Source organism: Sceloporus occidentalis, unplaced genomic scaffold, assembly GCF_023333645.1.
Source record: "Sceloporus occidentalis isolate IW3139 unplaced genomic scaffold, rSceOcc1.0.p SCAF_1, whole genome shotgun sequence".
NCBI lineage: Eukaryota > Metazoa > Chordata > Lepidosauria > Squamata > Phrynosomatidae > Sceloporus > Sceloporus occidentalis.
In genome coordinates, this window is record NW_028316981.1 from 240,204,141 (window position 1) to 240,223,976 (window position 19,836).

General features: G+C 39.8%; 1 protein-coding gene across 1 annotated transcript; it reads right to left on the reverse strand.

Annotated features, from left to right (window-relative positions):
* Positions 1 to 573: 573 nt before the first annotated feature.
* LOC149323670 (fructose-1,6-bisphosphatase 1-like) lies at positions 574 to 18,684 on the reverse strand. Its single transcript, XM_089490869.1, has 7 exons — positions 18,478 to 18,684; positions 12,873 to 13,035; positions 11,199 to 11,291; positions 8,671 to 8,811; positions 4,434 to 4,571; positions 2,092 to 2,211; positions 574 to 949 (listed from the first exon to the last, which is right to left on the reverse strand). The coding sequence occupies exons 1-7, from the start codon at positions 18,645 to 18,647 to the stop codon at positions 758 to 760; spliced, it is 1,017 nt and encodes a 338-aa protein (XP_089346995.1). The 5' UTR covers positions 18,648 to 18,684; the 3' UTR covers positions 574 to 757.
* Positions 18,685 to 19,836: the final 1,152 nt, after the last annotated feature.

A 19,836-nucleotide genomic window follows, 5' to 3' on the forward strand; every position in this document is an offset into this window, starting at 1 on the left:
CACTAGAGCTCTCTGGCTAATTTTTTAAACCTTGACTTCTCTATAAACTGCAAATCCTAGGATTCCATAACATGTTGCCATGGCAGTTAAAGTGGAATGATAACACTATAATTTAGTAGTGTGAAAGAGCCCATACGTATGTTACTCTTCAGCCAATGAAGACTCCTTATGACTGTGAACTAGGATTCAATTAATAGGCTTCCATGCAGGATGTTGTTTTTCCAGTCTAAATTAGACCTATATCCCAAATACTGCAGTCTTGAGGCTGAACAAAGAAGGCCCTAAGTCATGTGGGGACAAAGTGCATTTTTCTGGTGCATTTTTTTAACATACCCTCATCATTTTAAAAAAGTTTACATGTGGGACTACTGGTCTCAGCACTTCTCGATTCATAGGGAGAGGCAGATCATCACCATCACTACCGACTGTGTTGGCTAGGCAATCCAACAACATCTGGAGAGCTGCATAATTCCCACCATAGTGCTAAATCAGCACTGAGCTATAGGGTACACTTTTCTGATTCTCTAATGGTATTTTATCAAAATGGATTGTGTAGCTAAAAAATGAAATCACTTTCTTTAATTGGCACTTTTAATGGCACCATGAAGATAAGCACCAAGCACACTTTTTGTACACAGTGACATTACGGCTCTTTTGCACTCGTCAAAGGCTTCACAGTCAGAACTATGGCACAGTATGGTCTTTGGTCCAGGGGTAAGGCACTTCAGTTGGTAATGCAACAACTGCTTCCTCCACTTCATTTAGCAGAATGCTTCTTGACAAAGGCTAGGTATTCCTGCACATCATCTGGGGAACCCAAAACAATGGGCACACGCTGGTGAATGTTTTCTGGCACAATGTCCAGGACGGCCTCCTTGCCTGTTGTCGCCAGCCCTCCAGCCTTCTCCATGATGAAAGCCATGGGATTGCATTCATAGAGCAGCCTCAACTGGAATCACACAATTTGAAAATAAAAAGAAAGCCATCAGCTAGTACTGCACAAGCAAATAGGCACTTAACATTACAGTTCACCAAAAAAGCACTGCAGTTGTATCATGCTCCTTGTGTATTTTTTCAAATGTCAAACCCATGTTATACCAAAGTAACTTCCAGTGCATTCAAAGATTTAAGGAAAAGTGTAATTTGGACTGCAGTTTGTCTTACCTCACAGGGTTGTTATGAGCATAAAATGGAGGAAGAGAACTTTGAGCAGCTTGGAGAAAGAGTGCAAATTAAGTATGAAAGCATCGCTATATGCAGATTTTATCTATTAAAATATGCAAGAGAACCAGCACTATTAGTTATGTACATAAGAAATACTGTTCTCTTTTTAGGTAAAGGGGAAAAGTTTTGTTTGTGACATTCTATGTAAATGAGTAACTGCTTATCTACAAACTGAAGCATACACTGAAACAGTTTCAAAATTCAGATTAAAGTTGTTTGCTGAGCAACAGCCCTTCTCCTTTCCAAATGTGAACTAGGAAAGTGTTTGCCAAAGAAATCACTGTTGGCAGCTTATCCATTATTGAAACTGGAGCCTACACCTGAATCCTACCTAAAAATGTCAGTAAGTGAAAAGTGACTGCATTTCTTATACTGTAGATAAGCAGTGTAACTCTTTAGTGGTGTGGAATGTTTTGCCTTTCTTAAAATACACCGGCTATCAAAACTAGCATTGAAACAATTATTTTAATTAGCATTTGGGGTACTTGATGTTTTAATTACATACACTTGCCCCATAATTCCAGACCTGATCTACACAAGTAGTGGAATCCTGAATGGTAGAGGGGATTCTGCCACTTTGGATGGCAGATGCAATTTCCCACAAGGCTAAAAAAATGGACACATCGAGAGAAATTTTATTCCAGCCCACTGTCTGCTCAGCTAGTTTTCCAACCATAGAATTTCATCTTAATTTGTAACACTTAAAATATGGTCCTTCACCATCAGCCTGAAACCATTCACACTGTGTCTAGTTCTTTTCCACAGTGCCATGGCTGAAAACTCAAGAATGTCCACAGAAGTAGGTGCAAGTCTAGAATATAGAGGCAATAATAACATGAAATATAAAAAGAAGTATATTTGTGTTACCTTTCCCTTGGGGCTCTTTGAATTGGCTGGATACAGAAAGATTCCTCCATAGACCAGTGTACGATGCACATCAGCAACCATAGATCCAATGTATCTGCTTCCATAAGGGGAGCTACCATCCTAAGACAGCAATTGAAGAAAGCAGGGCATTACAATAAATGTTTCCTTTATTCCTTTATTTATTCCTTTAGGTGTTGTAGTCCAAAACAATAGGAGGGAAGACAATTTGGGAAGGCTGCACAGTATTTTATGAATGGATCACCATTACTCCCCATTAGGGCCAGTCCAGAAAACAGCTAAAATTTGTTTCTTCCTAAATGGGAAGAAATTGTAGCATCCAACTAGAACAGGATAACAGCTGGGCAAGTGACAGAGGTTAGGAGGCTGTGTTGACCCTCAGGAAATACTGGTGGGTTGATTCCCTCCCACTGCACTTCCCTGCAAACAAAACAAAACAAAAACAAAAATCTCTCCATCCTCAAATGACTCCAAACACACTCATTTTGTGTTGTTTTGGGGCCCAGGAGGAACCCTTTTTCTGCAACAGGAAATCACTTCTAGCATTGAAAAGAGCCACAGACAAAAATGATGTGCAAAGAGAATATGGCAAAACTGCCCACTCATCCTCCCTAAAGGGTGTTTAGAGGCATTTGGGGGCAATGTTTTTAACCTGGGGGCTCAGTGGGCTCACAAAACAGCCTGTGGGATGCACACAGTCAGTGCAGCATAGTATGCTCATCCTTAAACAAAAAGGACAAAATGCAACCAAAGGAACAGAAGAAGCCAACTCCTCCAGACGGTCATCATGTTCACTATAGGGAAGCTCATCATGCAGACCCTTCAATCACATCTGACTGCCCTATGAAAAGCCAAGGCAGTAGAAAACAATGTGTGAAGTGGATATACTGAAATATATCCACTTGGATATATTTAGGACTATTTTTAAAATTTTAAAATTCCTACACAAAGGAAAAGTATGAAAAACCTGAAGATGGCCCCATGCAGTGATCTACTAAAGCTTATCACACAGATTCCCAGCACTTTAACACAGCACATGAGAGGCCAGTGCAATATGACTGGCAGCAGCCCACAGGTATTTTTTTCACCCCTTTTCCTACAAAAGATTTTCATGCTGGGAATTTTAAAAGTACAAACCAATCCTTAAAGTTTCTTGGACATATCACATTTACCCTTCTTACTCTAGGGACCTTATCATATGGGAGGCAAAGTGCCCAAATCCTGCGGGTGAACGGGGTTTAGATCCCGGGAAAATCTGACAAAAGCAGGATTGTTTTCAGTCATGTCAGGCTAACTGAGCATTGACCCGACATTAACCTTTGCAGAAAGTGGGCAAAATTGGCTGCTTTTTACTTCCGGGAAAATCCTGAAAGTAAAAAGCAGCCGATTTTGCTCACTTTCTGCAAAGGTTAATGTTGAGTTAATGCTCAGTTAGCCCAACGTCATCTGAAAACAATCCTGCTATTGTGGGATTTCCCCGGATTTAATTCCCGTTTATCCACGGGATTTGGGCACTTCCCTCTCATGTGATAAGGTCCTAGGAATCAACCTTGCTTCTCAATTTGTATAAAAAATTATTGAAGCTTGTAGTTGGAAGGGACCACAAGTGCCATATAGTCCAAGCCCCTGCCACACAGAAATACACAATTACAGCAATTCTAAAATATGCCAATCCAACTTCTAGTTAAATACCTCCAAAGATTTGCCACCCTATGAGGCAGTCTATTCCACTATTTAAACAGCTCTTAGAGTATCAAATTTACAGCGGTCCCTCCATATTCGCTGGGGTTAGGGGCACGGAACTCCCTTGAAAGTGGAAAAATTGCAAATAAAAAACCACTATGATTTTATCTTGCCATTCCACTACCTGTACAAGTACAATATCTGCCAGAAATTGACCATAGAATCACACTGGAGGACTTACAAATATCAAGAAAATTGTTTTCTGTAGTAACCTCTAAGTCCCCCAGTGCAACTCTATGAACAATTTCCAGCAGAGCTGCATTGGAGAAGCTAGAGTCCTAGAGAGAACATATTAATCAAATCCTCAAATAATCAAAGCTGTAGAGGGCTGACTGTATTCACAATGTTTAGGTGGAATCTTCTTTCTTGTAGTTTGAATGAATTTGTTCATTTTTTTAGTCTCTGGAACAGCAGAAAACAAGTTTGGTCCACACACAGGACTGCTTAGATCCAGAGGGCTGGATGCAATCCATAGGATTCCATTCATATCAATGGATGGAGACAGTTAATGCAATACATGGAATCAAAGAAGTGATGATTCCCTGTGTATTTTGATACCAAGTCTATTAGCAGAAGCTTACCTGAGGAAATTTCTTTTGCTTAAGGTATTCTGTGACAGCCGGATCAAAGTAGGCAGCATATCCCTCATTAAGACTGTAGATATTTCCTTTTTTCTTTATTTTCACATCTCTGTTGACCAAAATGAATTCCCCAATTGCCTAGCATTAAAAAAAGAAAAGGAAGAAAATCATTCCCATTCTCATAGCAAGCACTTTATAGCCAAGCAAATTCCATGCATAGTTTAACAGCAACAGCGAACACCTTACTACAATGCAGAGTGATGTTGGACAAGTTAATACTAGCAGAATAATGTATTTTTATACATATGTACAAGTTAGAGAATGTACACCATCACATCAAGTGGACTGTATTTGCTGTAATTCCCCTGCAAAGTTTAAAAGTAATTAGGAATACCTTTGGCAATAGCAGAGGGCTATTTACTAGCATAGTTCCTCATTTTGGAACAGCCATATAAATCTTGTCCATACTAAAACCACTTATTCCTAAATGGTGTTTATGCTTTCATGATTATCTAAGGAAAGTGTTACTACATATACACAACATAAAACTCATAACAGCTAAGGGGAAACAAACAAAAAGCAAGTTACATGCAGCCATTTCAAACATACAGTAAGTTCTGCTATAAAGCGATAGTTGCATTCCTTAAAAAAATCTGTTATAATATTAATGTTCTAAAAATAACAGGACTTATATGGAAAATAGGTACAGCTGAGGTAGGTGGCTTTTCCTAGGGGCCTTTATAGACATCTAATTTTTGCTGCTTTGCCATTCTTTTTACTTGTAAAGAAGCTGCTGGTAGGGTGCAAGATAAGAGTTCGTGCTGAAAACTGCTACTCTGCTATGTTCAGCATTACATTCCCTTTTTTCTAAGACTTGCAATTGCTTTTTAATTTCTATCAGCACGTTTGCTAACACAGAAGTATAAAGCTCTCTTGGTTTTGTATTTCATCATCTTCATCTGCTGCAACCTCAGCAGTTGCGACAAGCTGCTGCATACCTTCCATGCAGGAATTTTCTTCATGTGATTCCAATAACTCATTGATATAATTTCCCACCTCCTGAGATCCGATCTGCTTTGCAGGTGGAGCACAGCTTTCTTTGATTGGTGCAGGCTTTTTTTAATGGCTTAAAGCCCGAAGAATCACAAACATACCCATAAAGGAATATTTTTCCCTCAACAAGTATGCACACAATCTTTAGTGACATCATTCCAAGCCTCAACAATGATGTTGACGCCATTCTTTATGTTAAAATTCTTCCAAAATTCAGCCAAACTTACCTTGTCACCTATGGTTGGCAAGCAACTTTGCCTCAAATAATAAATCTGATATAACCCCCTGATCCATAGGCTGTAGTAGAGAAGTTGTATTTGGTGGTAAAAAATATCACTTTGATGTGTTGTAAAAGCTCAGCAACTGTATAGGGATGACAGTGCATTGTCTAAAAGCAGGAGAATTTCAAAATTCGTATTCTTCTTCTTGCAGTATTTTCTAAAACTACTTCAAAAACATCAGTTAAGAGATCTGGAAAAAATTGCCCTGTCATCCATCCCTTCTAACTTGATCTAAAATATACACCTAAAGTTGACTTTAAATACTCCTTTGAAGCATGCAGGCTGCAGAGTGGTAATCAGCCACAAGCTTCAACTCCAAATCACCACTAGCATTTGAACCAAGCAACACAGTCAATCTGACCTTTGCAGCTTTGAATTCAGAGATATGGACTTCACTCTCAGAAATATACGTTCTAGATGGCATGCATTTCCAGTACAACCCTGTTTCATTAGCATTAAAAATCTGATCCAAGTTGTAGTTTTCTTCTTCAGTTAATTTCCTTCATAGAGGAAGGAATATATTTGCAATTTCTTCATGGGCACTTGCAGCTTCACCAAATAGCCTAACATTATGAAAACCATATCAGCTCTTCAATCCAGCAAACCAGCCACTACTAGTACTAAATGATGGCACATTACTAGGATTTTCTGACTTCTTAGCTAATGCTGAGAGCTAATGCAGTCTCTTTTATTGTTAGAAATGTGGTCCCACATCAGCTTTTGCTTGACCTTCAATCCATGCACTTAGTAGTTTTTCTGTCTCCTTCATACGTGATCTAGAAGATTTGCTTGCACTTAACTTAGTCCCTGTAATACAACTTGCTTTAATTTTCTCTGCATTATATGTGCAATATGGATTCCTTTATTCCTGCTGCACAAACAAGCTCATGTGCACATTTATTTTGTTTAAAATGCTTTATCACATTAAGCTTCTCTTCTAGTGACATTTTTTACCACAGGGCATTTCTCTGAAGCACTCTTACTTAGCACCTTATTCAGGAAACACAATAATGTTTCAGACGAACACAGCAAAAATAACTTCTGAGCACTTTACAACTGATTAAATGAATGGCTAAAATGAGAGAAGTGGGATTGCATCTTTACAGCCAAGATGCAGAGAAGCACCAATTTTGGCAATTTTGAATGCACAAGATGGAATTGCACTATCTGCAAATAGTATTCCTCTGTTAACTGATCATGTTACTGCCAATCTGCCTCGTAAAAACATGCATTATGGCTGAACTTACTGTATACACAATGGAGAATTCCAGGTTCTAGTAACAGAATCCAGAATTCATTAAACTCCAGTTCCTCAGATGTGAACAGACAAAGTAAAATTCAAGCAAGTCTGTTGAATATCACTTCTGCTATGCAAAAAGTGGTTTTCATTAAAGGTATGAGAGCTATGTTGTAACATGCAATCTGCTACGGACGTTCAAGGATGAAAATATTCTAGGGTATTTAAGATGTCACACACATAGGATCACCACACTTACTCTTTTAAAGACATCAGGATGCAATCTGAAAGTGTACAAGAACATCTGTTAACATGATTTTGATGTATATAGACTAAAATAAGATTCCCTTGTTTGAAAACTTCTAGACTAAAAGGAGACAATCTGATGTAGTAGTTTGAGTACTGGACTAGGACTCCAGGAGACAAGGGTTCAAATCCCTGGTCAGCCACAAAAACCCACAGGCTGACCTTAAGGCAAGTCATTGTCAGTGTTTGCACAGAGCCAGAATAACCCAAAGTATTATGGCCCCAAAACAGCCCTGACATCCCCTTCATTACCTTCACACTCTGGAGTGATGCTGGTTAGCTATTTGTATGTGTTTCCCACTGTGTCATCCGCCACTGACATGAGTTGCTTCCTCTGAGGCTGAAAACGAGGTGCTCAGCATCAATCACATGGCTGGTTGCCTTATTCTGATCTCAGAGGAGACAACTCATGCCAGTATCAGGTGGCACAATGAGACAGGCATGCGAACAGCTGCCCACTGCAAATCTTCTGGGGATATCCAGAGCAAAAGGTTACCTTATTTTAATCTGTTTAATGGTGGTATACCACAGATTCAGTTCTGAACTAGATGTACGGCATCTGGACAGTTCACACCAGAAGTGGAAACTGGGCCTTTCATTGTCTTGACTGGTCGCTATGAGGGGAAGGCCTGTTTTTTGACTCAGCTTTGATAGATAGTATACAGCTCAATCTATTCCCTTTTCTGTACTCAAAAGAAAGCCAGAGAGAGGACTGTTTGCCTCCAGTGATGGTCCTAATTCATACTAGGGTCCCAGGCCCTTCAATCTACATAAAAATACACTCTCATTTGTTTCAATTGAAGATTTTTCCCTATGCAAAAAGAAAGTAACACCCATATAGATGTGGATGACAACAAGGAACAAAATTTAAAACCCTCTGCATCCAACAGTAAAATCCTAATCCATGCAGGGTCTGTTATATTTACTTCTGAGTAGGAAAATTGGGAACATGTCCCCCCTATGTATTTAAGGCAATAGGTAATTTGGGCTTAATGCTGAAAGGAGACGTCAGAGTATTTGGAGGGTGAAGATGTTAGCAAGTATGATGGGAAACCCTGGCAGGATGGGTGGGGCTCCTAGCACCCCCAGGAGCAGGATTGCAAAACCAAGGGTATGCAAGTGTTTGAATGTAAGGATCCTAAGTAAATAAGCTATTCTTTCTTTGACACACATGCCTAGTTTGCTCATCTTAATGTTACTGTACATGAATTTTGAAAGCAGAACCAGCTTTATTACTTTTAGGAAAAACTTATTGCTTCTTTTAATAAATTATTACAATATTCTTGGGGGGGGGGGGGGCAATTTCTGCCCAAAGCATAGAAAATAAACTTTTTCACAGAATATTATTTGAATGGCTTACCGGATCCAGCATAAAACAGTTGACACCACATTCCAGGGCCAAGACAAGCATGGTGGCACTGCCATAGAGGGCATAACCAGAGGCTACAAGATTACGCCCAGGCTGTAGAGCATCTTTCTCACAAGGTGCACCAGGAGAAACCTTGAATAAGGGAGAAAAACCTTCAGAGCTGGAAGTCAAATGTTATGGGGGGGGGGGGTGTTACCTTAAAGTATTGTTGAGAACTTTCTTCTTTCTTAAATGCTTTAAAACTGAAAATGGCTTAAGGAAGAAACTAAATGGGAAGAATTAGATCTGGTAACAATAATTTTATGTGGTTTTCATGAGTAGTGAGCTAAGAGTTGGAGAATCTTTCTCTCAATTTCAGTGCCTGAGGGTTCAAAGGAACTCCCACTTTCCCCCACAGTGTAGCATTTGGATTTTGCTGGGAAATGTCATAACACATATACCATTATTATTAGTAAATATGCTTTAGTACACTGTAGAGCCTATAATTCTAGAAATAAATTACCTGTTATAGTTTTACTACTCAGGCTGGCTGACATTATCAGGAGCCTTATCCTAAAGATTTCTTCTCAAAAATAATCCTTGGTTGGGTATGGTGTGGATTGAACTCAGAGGAAATGTGCCATTGGGCTGAATTCCATATTCTTCTTTAGATCCTAGACAAACTACATGCAGCTTTTCTTCTTTTAGCACAAATGCCAATGTTGGGCTAGCTAAGGACCCATGAATACCCGAGGAAGACATTTTGAACCCACAATATTTTTCTTCAAGGGCAAGAAGTATCTAATAAAAAAAGTCATCTTCTATCTTGATATCTTCCCAGTTTAAGCTGTGATGGCATCCATAACTAGCCTGGTATTTATTAACTGTGCACATGAACTGCCTATTTATCTATAGAAACCTAGTTTAGGTATATTCATTATATTAATTAGTAATTAATACAGGATACAATTTCTTAAAATCAGCAGAATTACTACTCTATGTTACAGAAAGCAACTTTATTATTGTATGTCTTAGAAAACAACTTTCTAAGCAGGAAAAAAGCACATATAATATAGGACATTGAAAAGTAAGCACAAGGGAGTCTACTTATTTTTCAAGAAAGTAAAATAGATTGCATGTGAAAAATGACAGGCTGGTAGAGAGAAGTTGCTTTATTATTAAAAAGATTATTAAAATAATCTTTGTTCAATTCGAACAGAATGCAATCTGGCAACATGCAATTCGGAGAAATGTGGGGTTTGTGCTGGGGAGAAGCAAAAAACTCCATAAATTCTGCTGAAAATGAATTAGTGGTTTATATCAGATATCTGTGAGTATCCATTACTGAACATGTGGTCATCCACTTGTTTGTACGGATTTGCATGGCTGTGCAGTTTTGGCACAGTTAGGGCAAACAGATGCAAATTTGAGCAGGAAAGTGAAAAAAATGGAAATGTGCAAAAATCCACAGCAGTTCACATGATATACTTGCATGCAGACTAGCCCACAGAGATGGGCAAGATCTGAAGGGAGTTTACTCAAGTGTGGTGGCATGGAACTGGGAAGGATACTGAAAACAACCTAAGATATCAAAACCAAAACAATAGACAGATTGAGATGTCAAACAGCTACTGTTAAAGGCAACAGCAATGATCACATGTTTCTTATTTTCTTTTTTAAACATATGAGGTGATTCTGATTGTTATTTCATAGTAGTTTTACTTATACTGTTCCCCTTTCCCTGCAGTGCAGCTAAGGAGAGCCAGTTTTCACTATCAGATATTCACCTTTCCCCTATTATTTTAGAGAAAAGAGGATTATTGCTGAAATTGAAGCAGGGGGTGAAGGTGGGGATGGGGATTAAGCCTCCTCTCCATGCACTAACATTTGTAAAGAAAAGAAGATATAATATGCCATTTGGCAGCTGAATCTGTCAACTTTATGCTTGCTGACTCTTAATGTAACCCTTACTTTGCTATTGGACAATACTAGTTAGCAGATCTCCACAGTGTATATATACTTTACAGTTCAGCAAATCCTAGAGCCTGGATAAGAAAAACAAATAGCAGGGTGTGTGCCTTAAATAGTCAACAACCATTTTGAAAACATGCTAATCCAGAATTTCAAGTCTTCTCCAAGCAGGGCACCTGCCTGTCATAAGATAGTGAACTTCCAACTGTTTGTGCAAGTAATATCCCGAATGGTGTTAATTACTTAGTGCCACAAGTATTCTGAAGATCTCACTATGACTTTGCAATCAGTTTGCAAGTTTACTTCCTCATTTTTGAGAAGTCAGATGACGCATTTGCATGCTACGGAACTTAAAATCATTTTACTGAAAAGCACTATAGCTGAAAAAGAAAACAGTCACATCTAATTTGATTCTGTCCAAACCTAATGATCATTCTTGTCAGTTAATCCTTGTGCTGCCAAACATTTGAGAAAGTTCATATTAGTCTCCAAAGCAGAATATTTTTAAAAGAGTTACTCACAGCAGCTCACAGTTTGGACAAGCAAGTATTAAATATGATGTGTCCTACCTTTCTGTAGATAGCAAAAATGGTTCCAATAGAAACAAGGCAGTCAATGTTAGAAGAGCCATCAAGTGGATCCATGCAGACTATGTATTTACCCTATGAAAAATAGTTGAATACAATTGAAACAGATGCATTTATGTAAATTTGTGCTTGTTTTATTACTAAAATATTCTCATCTGTTCAGGTGATTTCAATTTGATCCACACAGCCTATCTGGTGATAAAACTCAATATCTTTCATGCTGATGTAAACAGCCCAGAAGTACAGACAATGAAGAAGGTATCACAATAATGTTGCACTATCTACATACACGTTTTGGAAAGGGAAAAAGTGTTGTTCCAAGTCCTGTATCTTGAAGATAACTGTTTGAGACTTTAGTTCAAAGATCTCAGTAACTAAAGCCACATAATTCTGAGAGACTGCAAGGAGCTAGTGGATTTGAGAAATAATTGGGTAATGTCTCATCCCATCATATACAATAGAGGTGGGCAACTGGTCGGGGGGGGGCATTTTTGCTTCCCCATCCCTGTATCCAGGTTCTCTAAAGGTGATGTTATGCTACTTTCAGATGCCATTTGGGATTGCTAAACGGCTTGTATTTGAGGGGTGGGGGATTTGGGGTAAGGCAGGAGGGCAGCCAACAGTATTTTTGCACATTTTTGTATGTTTCAGCATGATCTGTGGGAAAACAATCTGCTGGTTTATTTTTTCACATTTAGAGGGCCTCAAGGGCTACAGAAGTGAGATTGAGGGACACCTTGTGCTGTCTCCACAAGCCTGTATTACCTTACAGTTTATGGATGACAACAATAACATTATTTAGATTATAATTCTGAATTATGATCATGTGTCCTGTTATCCTAGATATCTGAAAAAAACAGAAAAAAATAAGGTGGGCCCAATCCACTATGGAGTTTATCTTGTCCAAGTACCATTACATCGAAATGTGTGTATCTCAATGAGTTTCATGCAGGCTGGACACAACTAAAACTGTCTATTAACACTTTAAAAGAGAGACAGACAGACAGAGAGGAGGCCATTACCAAAATGTCTATTTTAAAAGTAACAGATATTAAAGGCAGGGCACACATAATTAAACTCTGCAGTTTAAGTTAGGAAGGGCATCCTTTGGGCTGTACTGGCCTCCTCAATCTACAAGGGACTGCAACCTATCCTAGCTGTTACAAAATTTGTTGCTGCACAGCAACAAAAAATTAGCATTTAAAACATAGTTTATATGGAGTACATGCCTTATTTGATCAACTAGATAATACATATGGAAATGATATTAATCTTCAAAATAAGATGCATGCTCCTCAAACATCTTGTTTTACAGATAAATTGCAGATTTTTGACTTGCTGCTAAAAGTTGGGGGTGTGAATGATGGTTTCAAAAGTTGGGATAAGAAGAATTAAACATCTTCTGCTGACCAGTAATCCTCCCCTTTAAATGCCCTCTCAACTCTTGAATTAACATTATGACAGAAAGGTAGGATGGGGAGCCCTGTATTTTCCTTGTAATATCTAGGACCACTGTCAACAGACTTGGCTCAGTTTTCTGCACTGAAAAGGGTATTGCCCTTTGTCCTCTGAAGTCAGTATCTTAGGTTAATTTTTACATGTTTAAAAGATAGCTGTTGCTCAATGCTGCTTTGATGGTAAGCAAGAGGCACTTACTTGTTTGTCTTCTTCCACTATGATTGCATTTTTGTTTTCTTCTGACACAATTACACAAGTTGTGAAAGATGACTTGAGCATGTTGATCACCATGTCATTGGAAAGGACATCTAATTTCTTTACTTGATCTCCTGTCACATTGGTAGTACCAGCAATTCCATAACTGAAGGTAGACAGAAAGAACATAAGTAAAATAAGTCACCACAGAAGCATTTATTTTGTTTCAAAGACAAAGGCTTAAGTATCTCACAAAGTACTCTAGGGGCTTTGTTCCTACTGTGTTTTGCTATCATCAGTTAGGGTTATATTGCTATCATCAGTTAGGGTTAGTGTTCCATATTTGGCAAAGTGAGCAGGAAATACATGTGCAAATATCATTTTAAGCCACAATTTAGTCTTGGCGCTCCAGATGTTGTGCAACTCCTGCTCTCATCATCTTGGATTGATTCCAGTTCCATCTGTCTCAACATTGTTAGCAGGACTACAGGTTCCCCCAGCTGTGGATTTTCATAAGCTGACTGAAGAACAGTAGACTTCACTCCTGCATGTGTCTGTCCCCTTTTCCTCTTGAGCTCAACCACAAAAGCGGGATTCAAAAGTGTTCAGTTCTGATTTCAATTAAATAAAGTTTGGTATATCATCAGGCCCCTAAAGTGTGGTTAATGTATATTACTTTAAAAAAGGGCCTGCTTCATAACCCCTGGATTAAATCTGGCTTGTTTTAAATAAATTATAAAGATTAACCCACATTGTTGGGTTTGGCTGCAATTAATTTAACCTTACACATAAACTGCTGAACTCTTCATGACCAGGCTGGAGGGTGAGGAAGAAATAAATGAGCTCAAGTGATAATGATAAACTATAGTTCAGAACAGCATTATGAAACTTCTAGCATCCCAGATAATACTGAATTTCAATTCTCACCAGCCTTAACCATCAGGCAAAGGTGAAATATGAGTGGAGTAATAAATCATCAGTATCTAGAAGGTTAAAGATTCCAGCCTCTTGTTTAGATTGACATCTGAATATAAACAAGCATGTGGACATCTGTTGTAATCCTGTATTTATATTTCTTTTATAATCTCGCTCTGTCCTTCTAACGTTTCATTTTAATTTTTCCAGAGTCAAGAATATCACCAGAACTATTTTCTTAAATCCATCCAATTTTATTCCAAACTGCTGACAACTGTAATTGTGTCAACAGTAAAAAGGAAATTATTTTCACAGGAATTAAAAATTCCTATAACAATTTAAAACAGATGTCGAGGATGACAATAGTGTTATTTTCATTTCCTGAAAATATTCCCCTAAGTGTGGAATATGAATGAACACTTAGCTTTCCAACTGAAATCAACTGAACTTAAAATGACTTTAATGTATTATTAAACTTTGCTGCAACATATAGATTTTTCAAATAGAAAACAAGTCAGGGTTTTCCTTTTTCTGTCGTCAGCCTTCAGACGCCATTTCACTGTTGAATTCAGTAGGAAAATCCACATGTGAAAAACAAAGATACTCTGATGCTACATGAAATGTACCTTGAACTGTAAATACCACCTCGCTCTAAGGAACAATGCTGTCCAAATGATTATCTGAAAGGGTAAAGGGTAAAGCTTGCTTGTGGATTTCTCAGAAAACTCTTTATATGAAGTTTTCCTTTATGTAAGTATTTAGAATATTTCAGTATCCTAGTTTTTATTAACTCCTACAAAAATCATATAGAGTCCTAGTAAGACAACATGATCAAGGAATACATAATATCCTATAGTCTTGTTATTCACTGAGATGTCTGACAAACCAATCTCATGCTGATAAGAGGGTCACAGTGTATCAACAGTAATACAAGCTGCTACTGTGTTGGCTCAACTGTGTTTTGAATTAGCTAGATAGGAGTGTAGAGGGGAATGTCCAATGTAACTGAAAGAGTAAGAACTCCAAGGAACTATGACCAAACAAAGGTACATATGAAGAATGGTGTAAACACTGGTCTCTTCATGCTACCACTTCCTATAAAGATCGAGTTGCAAACAGCTACACTTGCACCATAACTTGCTCCACACTTAAGAGGATGTTCACATATCATATTTCATTGTGTAATATGCATTTCAAAAGATACCTTGTTCTTTCTAATAGCATGTGTTTCCTGTACCCCATTCCCAAGACACTAAAAGAAACACTGCCATATCAAAACTTACCAGGTATAGATGCTTCTGTTCCCTTTTCTTTGTTACTCTGAAATACCAAGAACCATCTTCTGTATTTAGTCTTAATGTTATTTTCAACTGTTTCTAGGTTAGAAACAGGGGGGAAAAAACCCTACTGGACAGGAATAAAGTTGTAATCGCTTTCCTGTTTACCTGAGAATTAGATGCATTTAACTCCCTGACCATGGACAGGATTGCAAAGTACATTGTACACATACCTTTCCCATCCTGATACCCTTCTAGATATGTGTGTATGTGCCTTCAGGTCACCTGTCCACTTATGGCGACCCCATCAGTTACATAGGGTTTTCTTATGCAATGAATACTGTACTCAGAGGTGGATTTTGCCAGTTCCTTCCTCTAAAATATAAGCTACAGCACCTGGCATCCCTTGGTGCCTCTGACAGCCATAACGACCAGCATTGGGGAGGAGTGGGGTGTGGTGACCACACGACGCATGCACCAACTTGGCCCCCATGCCAGTGTGATGCTGCGTGCCCCATCACACAGCGGGCAGCATCATGGTGTTCCTCTGGCGCTGCATCCAGATGACGCAGCACCAAAGGAGTTCTGAAAAGCAGCAGCGCCAATGGCTATGGCATCCTTTCTGCAACTTTTTGTGGCGTGGAAAGGCCAGACTGGGGGCACAGCATGTAGTTGCCATGGCCCCTATCCGGTGCTGAAAGGAGCGGTCTGTTCAGCCCCTCATTCAAGTACAAACCAAGGCTGACCCTCTTTAACTCCCAAATTCCACTGAAATACAACTCCTATCATGCTGCAGCCAGACTGGTGGCCATGCTTCCAACACATCTTGAACGTACATTAGGGTCTCTAATAGGAGACTGTAGAAGGAGCTGTTACCATGCATGGCTCAAAACATGACATTAACAGCACCTGGCCTCCTTTGCATGGACCTCAAAACAGGAGGCTTGGGGGAGGCTCTAGCCCTTTTAAGGCTAATAATAATATTAATACGTTTTATTCATAAACCGCTATTCCAAATAGATCACAGCGGTGTACAAGAAAATGATAAAACAGTACAATATATAAAAACAAATGCAATAGATATATGAAACTGATAAAACATTACAGTTACCAATAAAATACCAAAGGCTAGGTTGTGGGGTCAAGCCCCTCTGAAATGATTGTGCAAAACTGGCCCATTACCTAGACTTGCCTAAATATCCTACAGCCACCAGATCCTTTCTGATCTTGGAAGCTAAGCAGGATCAGCCCTGAATCAGTACTTGGATGGGAGACGGCCAATGAATACCAGGTGCTGTAGCCTATATTTCAGAGGAAGGAACTGGCAAAACCACCTCCTGAGTATTCCTTGCCGAAGAAAACCTTAGGAAACTGATGAGATCACCGTAAGTCAACAGGTGACTTGGAGGCACAGGCACACATAGGAATTTATCACACTGGGGCTAATTTCGGCATTAAAGAGAGATTAAAGTACATTTAAAGCATCCAGCCGATAAAGTTAAAATGGCAAGTAATCGCATGAATGGCTATCACACACAATTGCGCAAATAAAATGATATCGGAAATGCATTGTTGCTGAAATCCCGAAAGTAAAAAAGATGTGTTAACGTTTCTTTGCGACTACTTTAATGGCGGGTTTTGTTTGATGTTGTGTGAAACCGCTATGCATAATTACGCGATTTCCCCAGGATATTCACGGGATAAACTCCATACTCAAACAAAATTCCTATGCAGTTGAGCCTCCTCAGGCATTATCATCCAGAAGTGTACTAAAAGCTCAATATTAGAAATGTTAAGACAATGATTGTCATTAAGCCCTTCGCAGAATAATAAATTCTGCTGTCATGTGTGCACTTACTTAGGAATAAGCGATGCTGAATACATGGAGAACATATCTGCCTAAACATTGTGCTCATAAGGCTCTTCATATTTAAGGGTGCTTCCATGATACTAGATAGGATCTGCCCTCTTTTTGCAGGTAGCCAAAATCAAAACCAACCTCCCTGTGGATATTGAGGCCCCCTTTTAAAACAATCCCAGGAGTCCTGCCATTTTGAGTCTTCAGATGCCTTTTGATTAAAACTCCCATCATCCTTAGCCAACATGATCAGTGGCCAGGAGTGATAGGACCTATAGTCCATTCAAATCCATGTGCTGATGTTTGACAAATGCTGGGCCAATATTCAGCAGTGAGGATTGGAGAAGAGAAGGAGCAAAGCTTAGGCTGCTGCATCCACATTCCAGTAATAATGCAGTTTGACACTGGTTTAACTGCCATGGCGGAAGGTTATGGGATTCTGGGATTTGTAGTTTTGTGAGTCAGTTAGCCTGCCCTGTCATAAGCGCTCTGGTGTCCCCACCAAACTATAAATCCCATTATTCCAGGGATGTTGAAGCAGTGTCAAACTGATTTATTTCTGCAGTGTAGATGTGGTCTCCAAAACTGCGGTGGATAAAAAGGAAGGCAATGTCCATTTGGGGTGGAGAGGCAGGCTAAGGCTGTATCCACACTGCAGAATCAATCTAGTCTGACACTGCTTTAACTGCCATGGCTCAATGGCATGGAATTCTGGGATTTGTAGTTTTGTGAGCTCTTTCAGAGAGCCGGTGCGATGTAGTATAGTGGTTTGAGAACTGGACTACAACTCTGTAGTTCAGGATTCAATTCCCTTCTCAGTCATAGGAACCCACTGGGTGACTTGGGCAAGTCACACTCTCTCAGCCTCAGGGGCAAAGTTCTTGAAGACACACAACAAGAACAACAACAACAACAAGGGATCTTAGGCCTCCTTTGCCAGAGACCTCTTGTGCCAACGCAGACTACAATCAGAGTTGCCTACAACTAAGCAACTAGGCACCTCAAAATGTAGGACATTTGAGAGAGAAAATATAGGACACGGCCGAATAAAAGCTGGGAGCACTGATATTATGGTATTGATTACTTTAGCGGTTACCCCAAGATGTCTTGTTTCCTATCTTTGATTGTTTCAATTGATTTTAATTGTATTGTTATTTTTATTATAATTTATTATTATTAGTAGTAGTAGTAGTAGTAGTATTGGAAGTATTGTGTGGATCTGTTTTAACGAGGGTGGGGACTATTTTTAATTGTATTGTATGGTTTTTATTGTTGTAAATGCCGCCTCCTCGATCCTATAGGAGAGGCAGTTTATTATTATTACTACTATTATTATGAATGTAAATGCATGCTTCTTCAGGTACAGAATGGAGGACATTGAGGACATGCTCCTCCTGGAGAGAAGGCTGGAATGTAGGACCCTCTTTTTGGAAAAGGAGGACCAAGCCTGACTGCATTTCCCAGGGGTCCCTAGCACCGAGCCATTAAAAGCGGTATGAAGGCGGATTATCTCCGCGATGCAGACGCAAGGAGGAGGTGCCCTCGTTCACTGACTCACAGGTTGGCGATGCCCGCCTTGCGGACGGCGGTGGAGATGGCCTTGACGGCGGTGCAGAGGGCGTTGAGGAGCTGGGTGAGCTCTCCGGTGCCCCGCGCCTTCCTGCCTTCCTCCATCACGAAGCGGGTCAGAGTCGTCACGTTGGTGTCGAAGGTGGAGCGGTCCGTCATGATGATGGTGAAGGCGATGATGAGAGCAGCAGCAAAGAAGGAGAAGCAAAGGTGGCCACAGTCCCTCCAGTGCCACGCCTCCTTTAAGGGCCAGGGGCGGGAGCCAAGGGAGGGGCGTGGCCTCCTCACAGGCCATGGGCCAATCAGGAGAGAGGGGCCAGGCCTTCTACACACACAGAGAGAGAGAGAGAGAGAGAGAGAGAAGGCAAGCTGTGGAGCTCCTGCCCTCTCAGAGAGAAATGCATGCTCCCTTGGTCCTAGATATAGATATATAGATTAGATATAGATATGCATGCTCCCATGGTCTTAGATATAGCTATAGATATGCATGCTCCCATAGTCCTAGATATAGATATGCATGTTCCTAGATATAGATATAGATATGCATGCTCCCATGGTCCTTGATATATATATAGATATGCATGTTCCCATGGTCCTAGATATAGATATAGATATGCATGTTCATAGATATAGATATAGATATGCATGCTCCCATGGTCCTAGATATATAGATATAGATATGCATGCTCCCATGGTCCTAGATATAGATATAGATATGCATGCTCACATGGTCTTAGCTATAGATATGCATGCGCCCATGGTCCCCTTAAAAGACTGCAGGTTTTGCAGCTTGGAAGTGCTCCTAGACTCTAGACTCGTAGCTTCTGGTGTCAAATCAGCTAAATGCAACAGTTAGTAGTGCTTGTTATTAGCTTCAGCTGATACGCCAGCTGTGTCCTTTCCTGGAACCAGGGGACCTAACAGTGGTACATGCGCTGGTAACCTCTTGCCTCAATTTCTTTTTTTCCCTTTTTCCCCCCTGTCATGTGCTCTACATGGGTCTACCCTTGTACCTAGTCCAGAAACTTCGATTGGTTCAAAATTTGGCAGCCAGATTGGTCACCTATTTTTAGTTTCTGGGCACAGTACAAGGTGTTGGTAATGACCCTTAAAGCTCTTCATGGCTTGGCCCCAGCCTATTTGTGGAATTGCCTTCTTCCGTACAACCCAGCCACACATTAAGGTCCTCTGGGAAGAACTTACGGCAGCCAATAAGGATCTCTTCCAACAGGCCTTTCCGGAATAACGCACTCAGTCACCCATTGACATGGACCCCATCTAGAATATTCTGTGTACTCATCTCTATATATTATTTGATTGTTTTATTTTTTAAAAATAATGGGATGTT

Coding starts and splice junctions, on each gene's coding strand:
- LOC149323670 (XM_089490869.1), bottom strand. CDS start 18,647: ATGACGGACCGCTCCACCTTCGACACCAACGTGACGACTCTGACCCGC. Junction 8,812..11,198: donor TTTTTGCTATCTACAGAAAG/GTAGGACACATC, acceptor CCCTTATTCAAG/GTTTCTCCTGGTGCACCTTG. Junction 2,212..4,433: donor AGCAAAAGAAATTTCCTCAG/GTAAGCTTCTGC, acceptor TTGCTGTCTTAG/GATGGTAGCTCCCCTTATGG.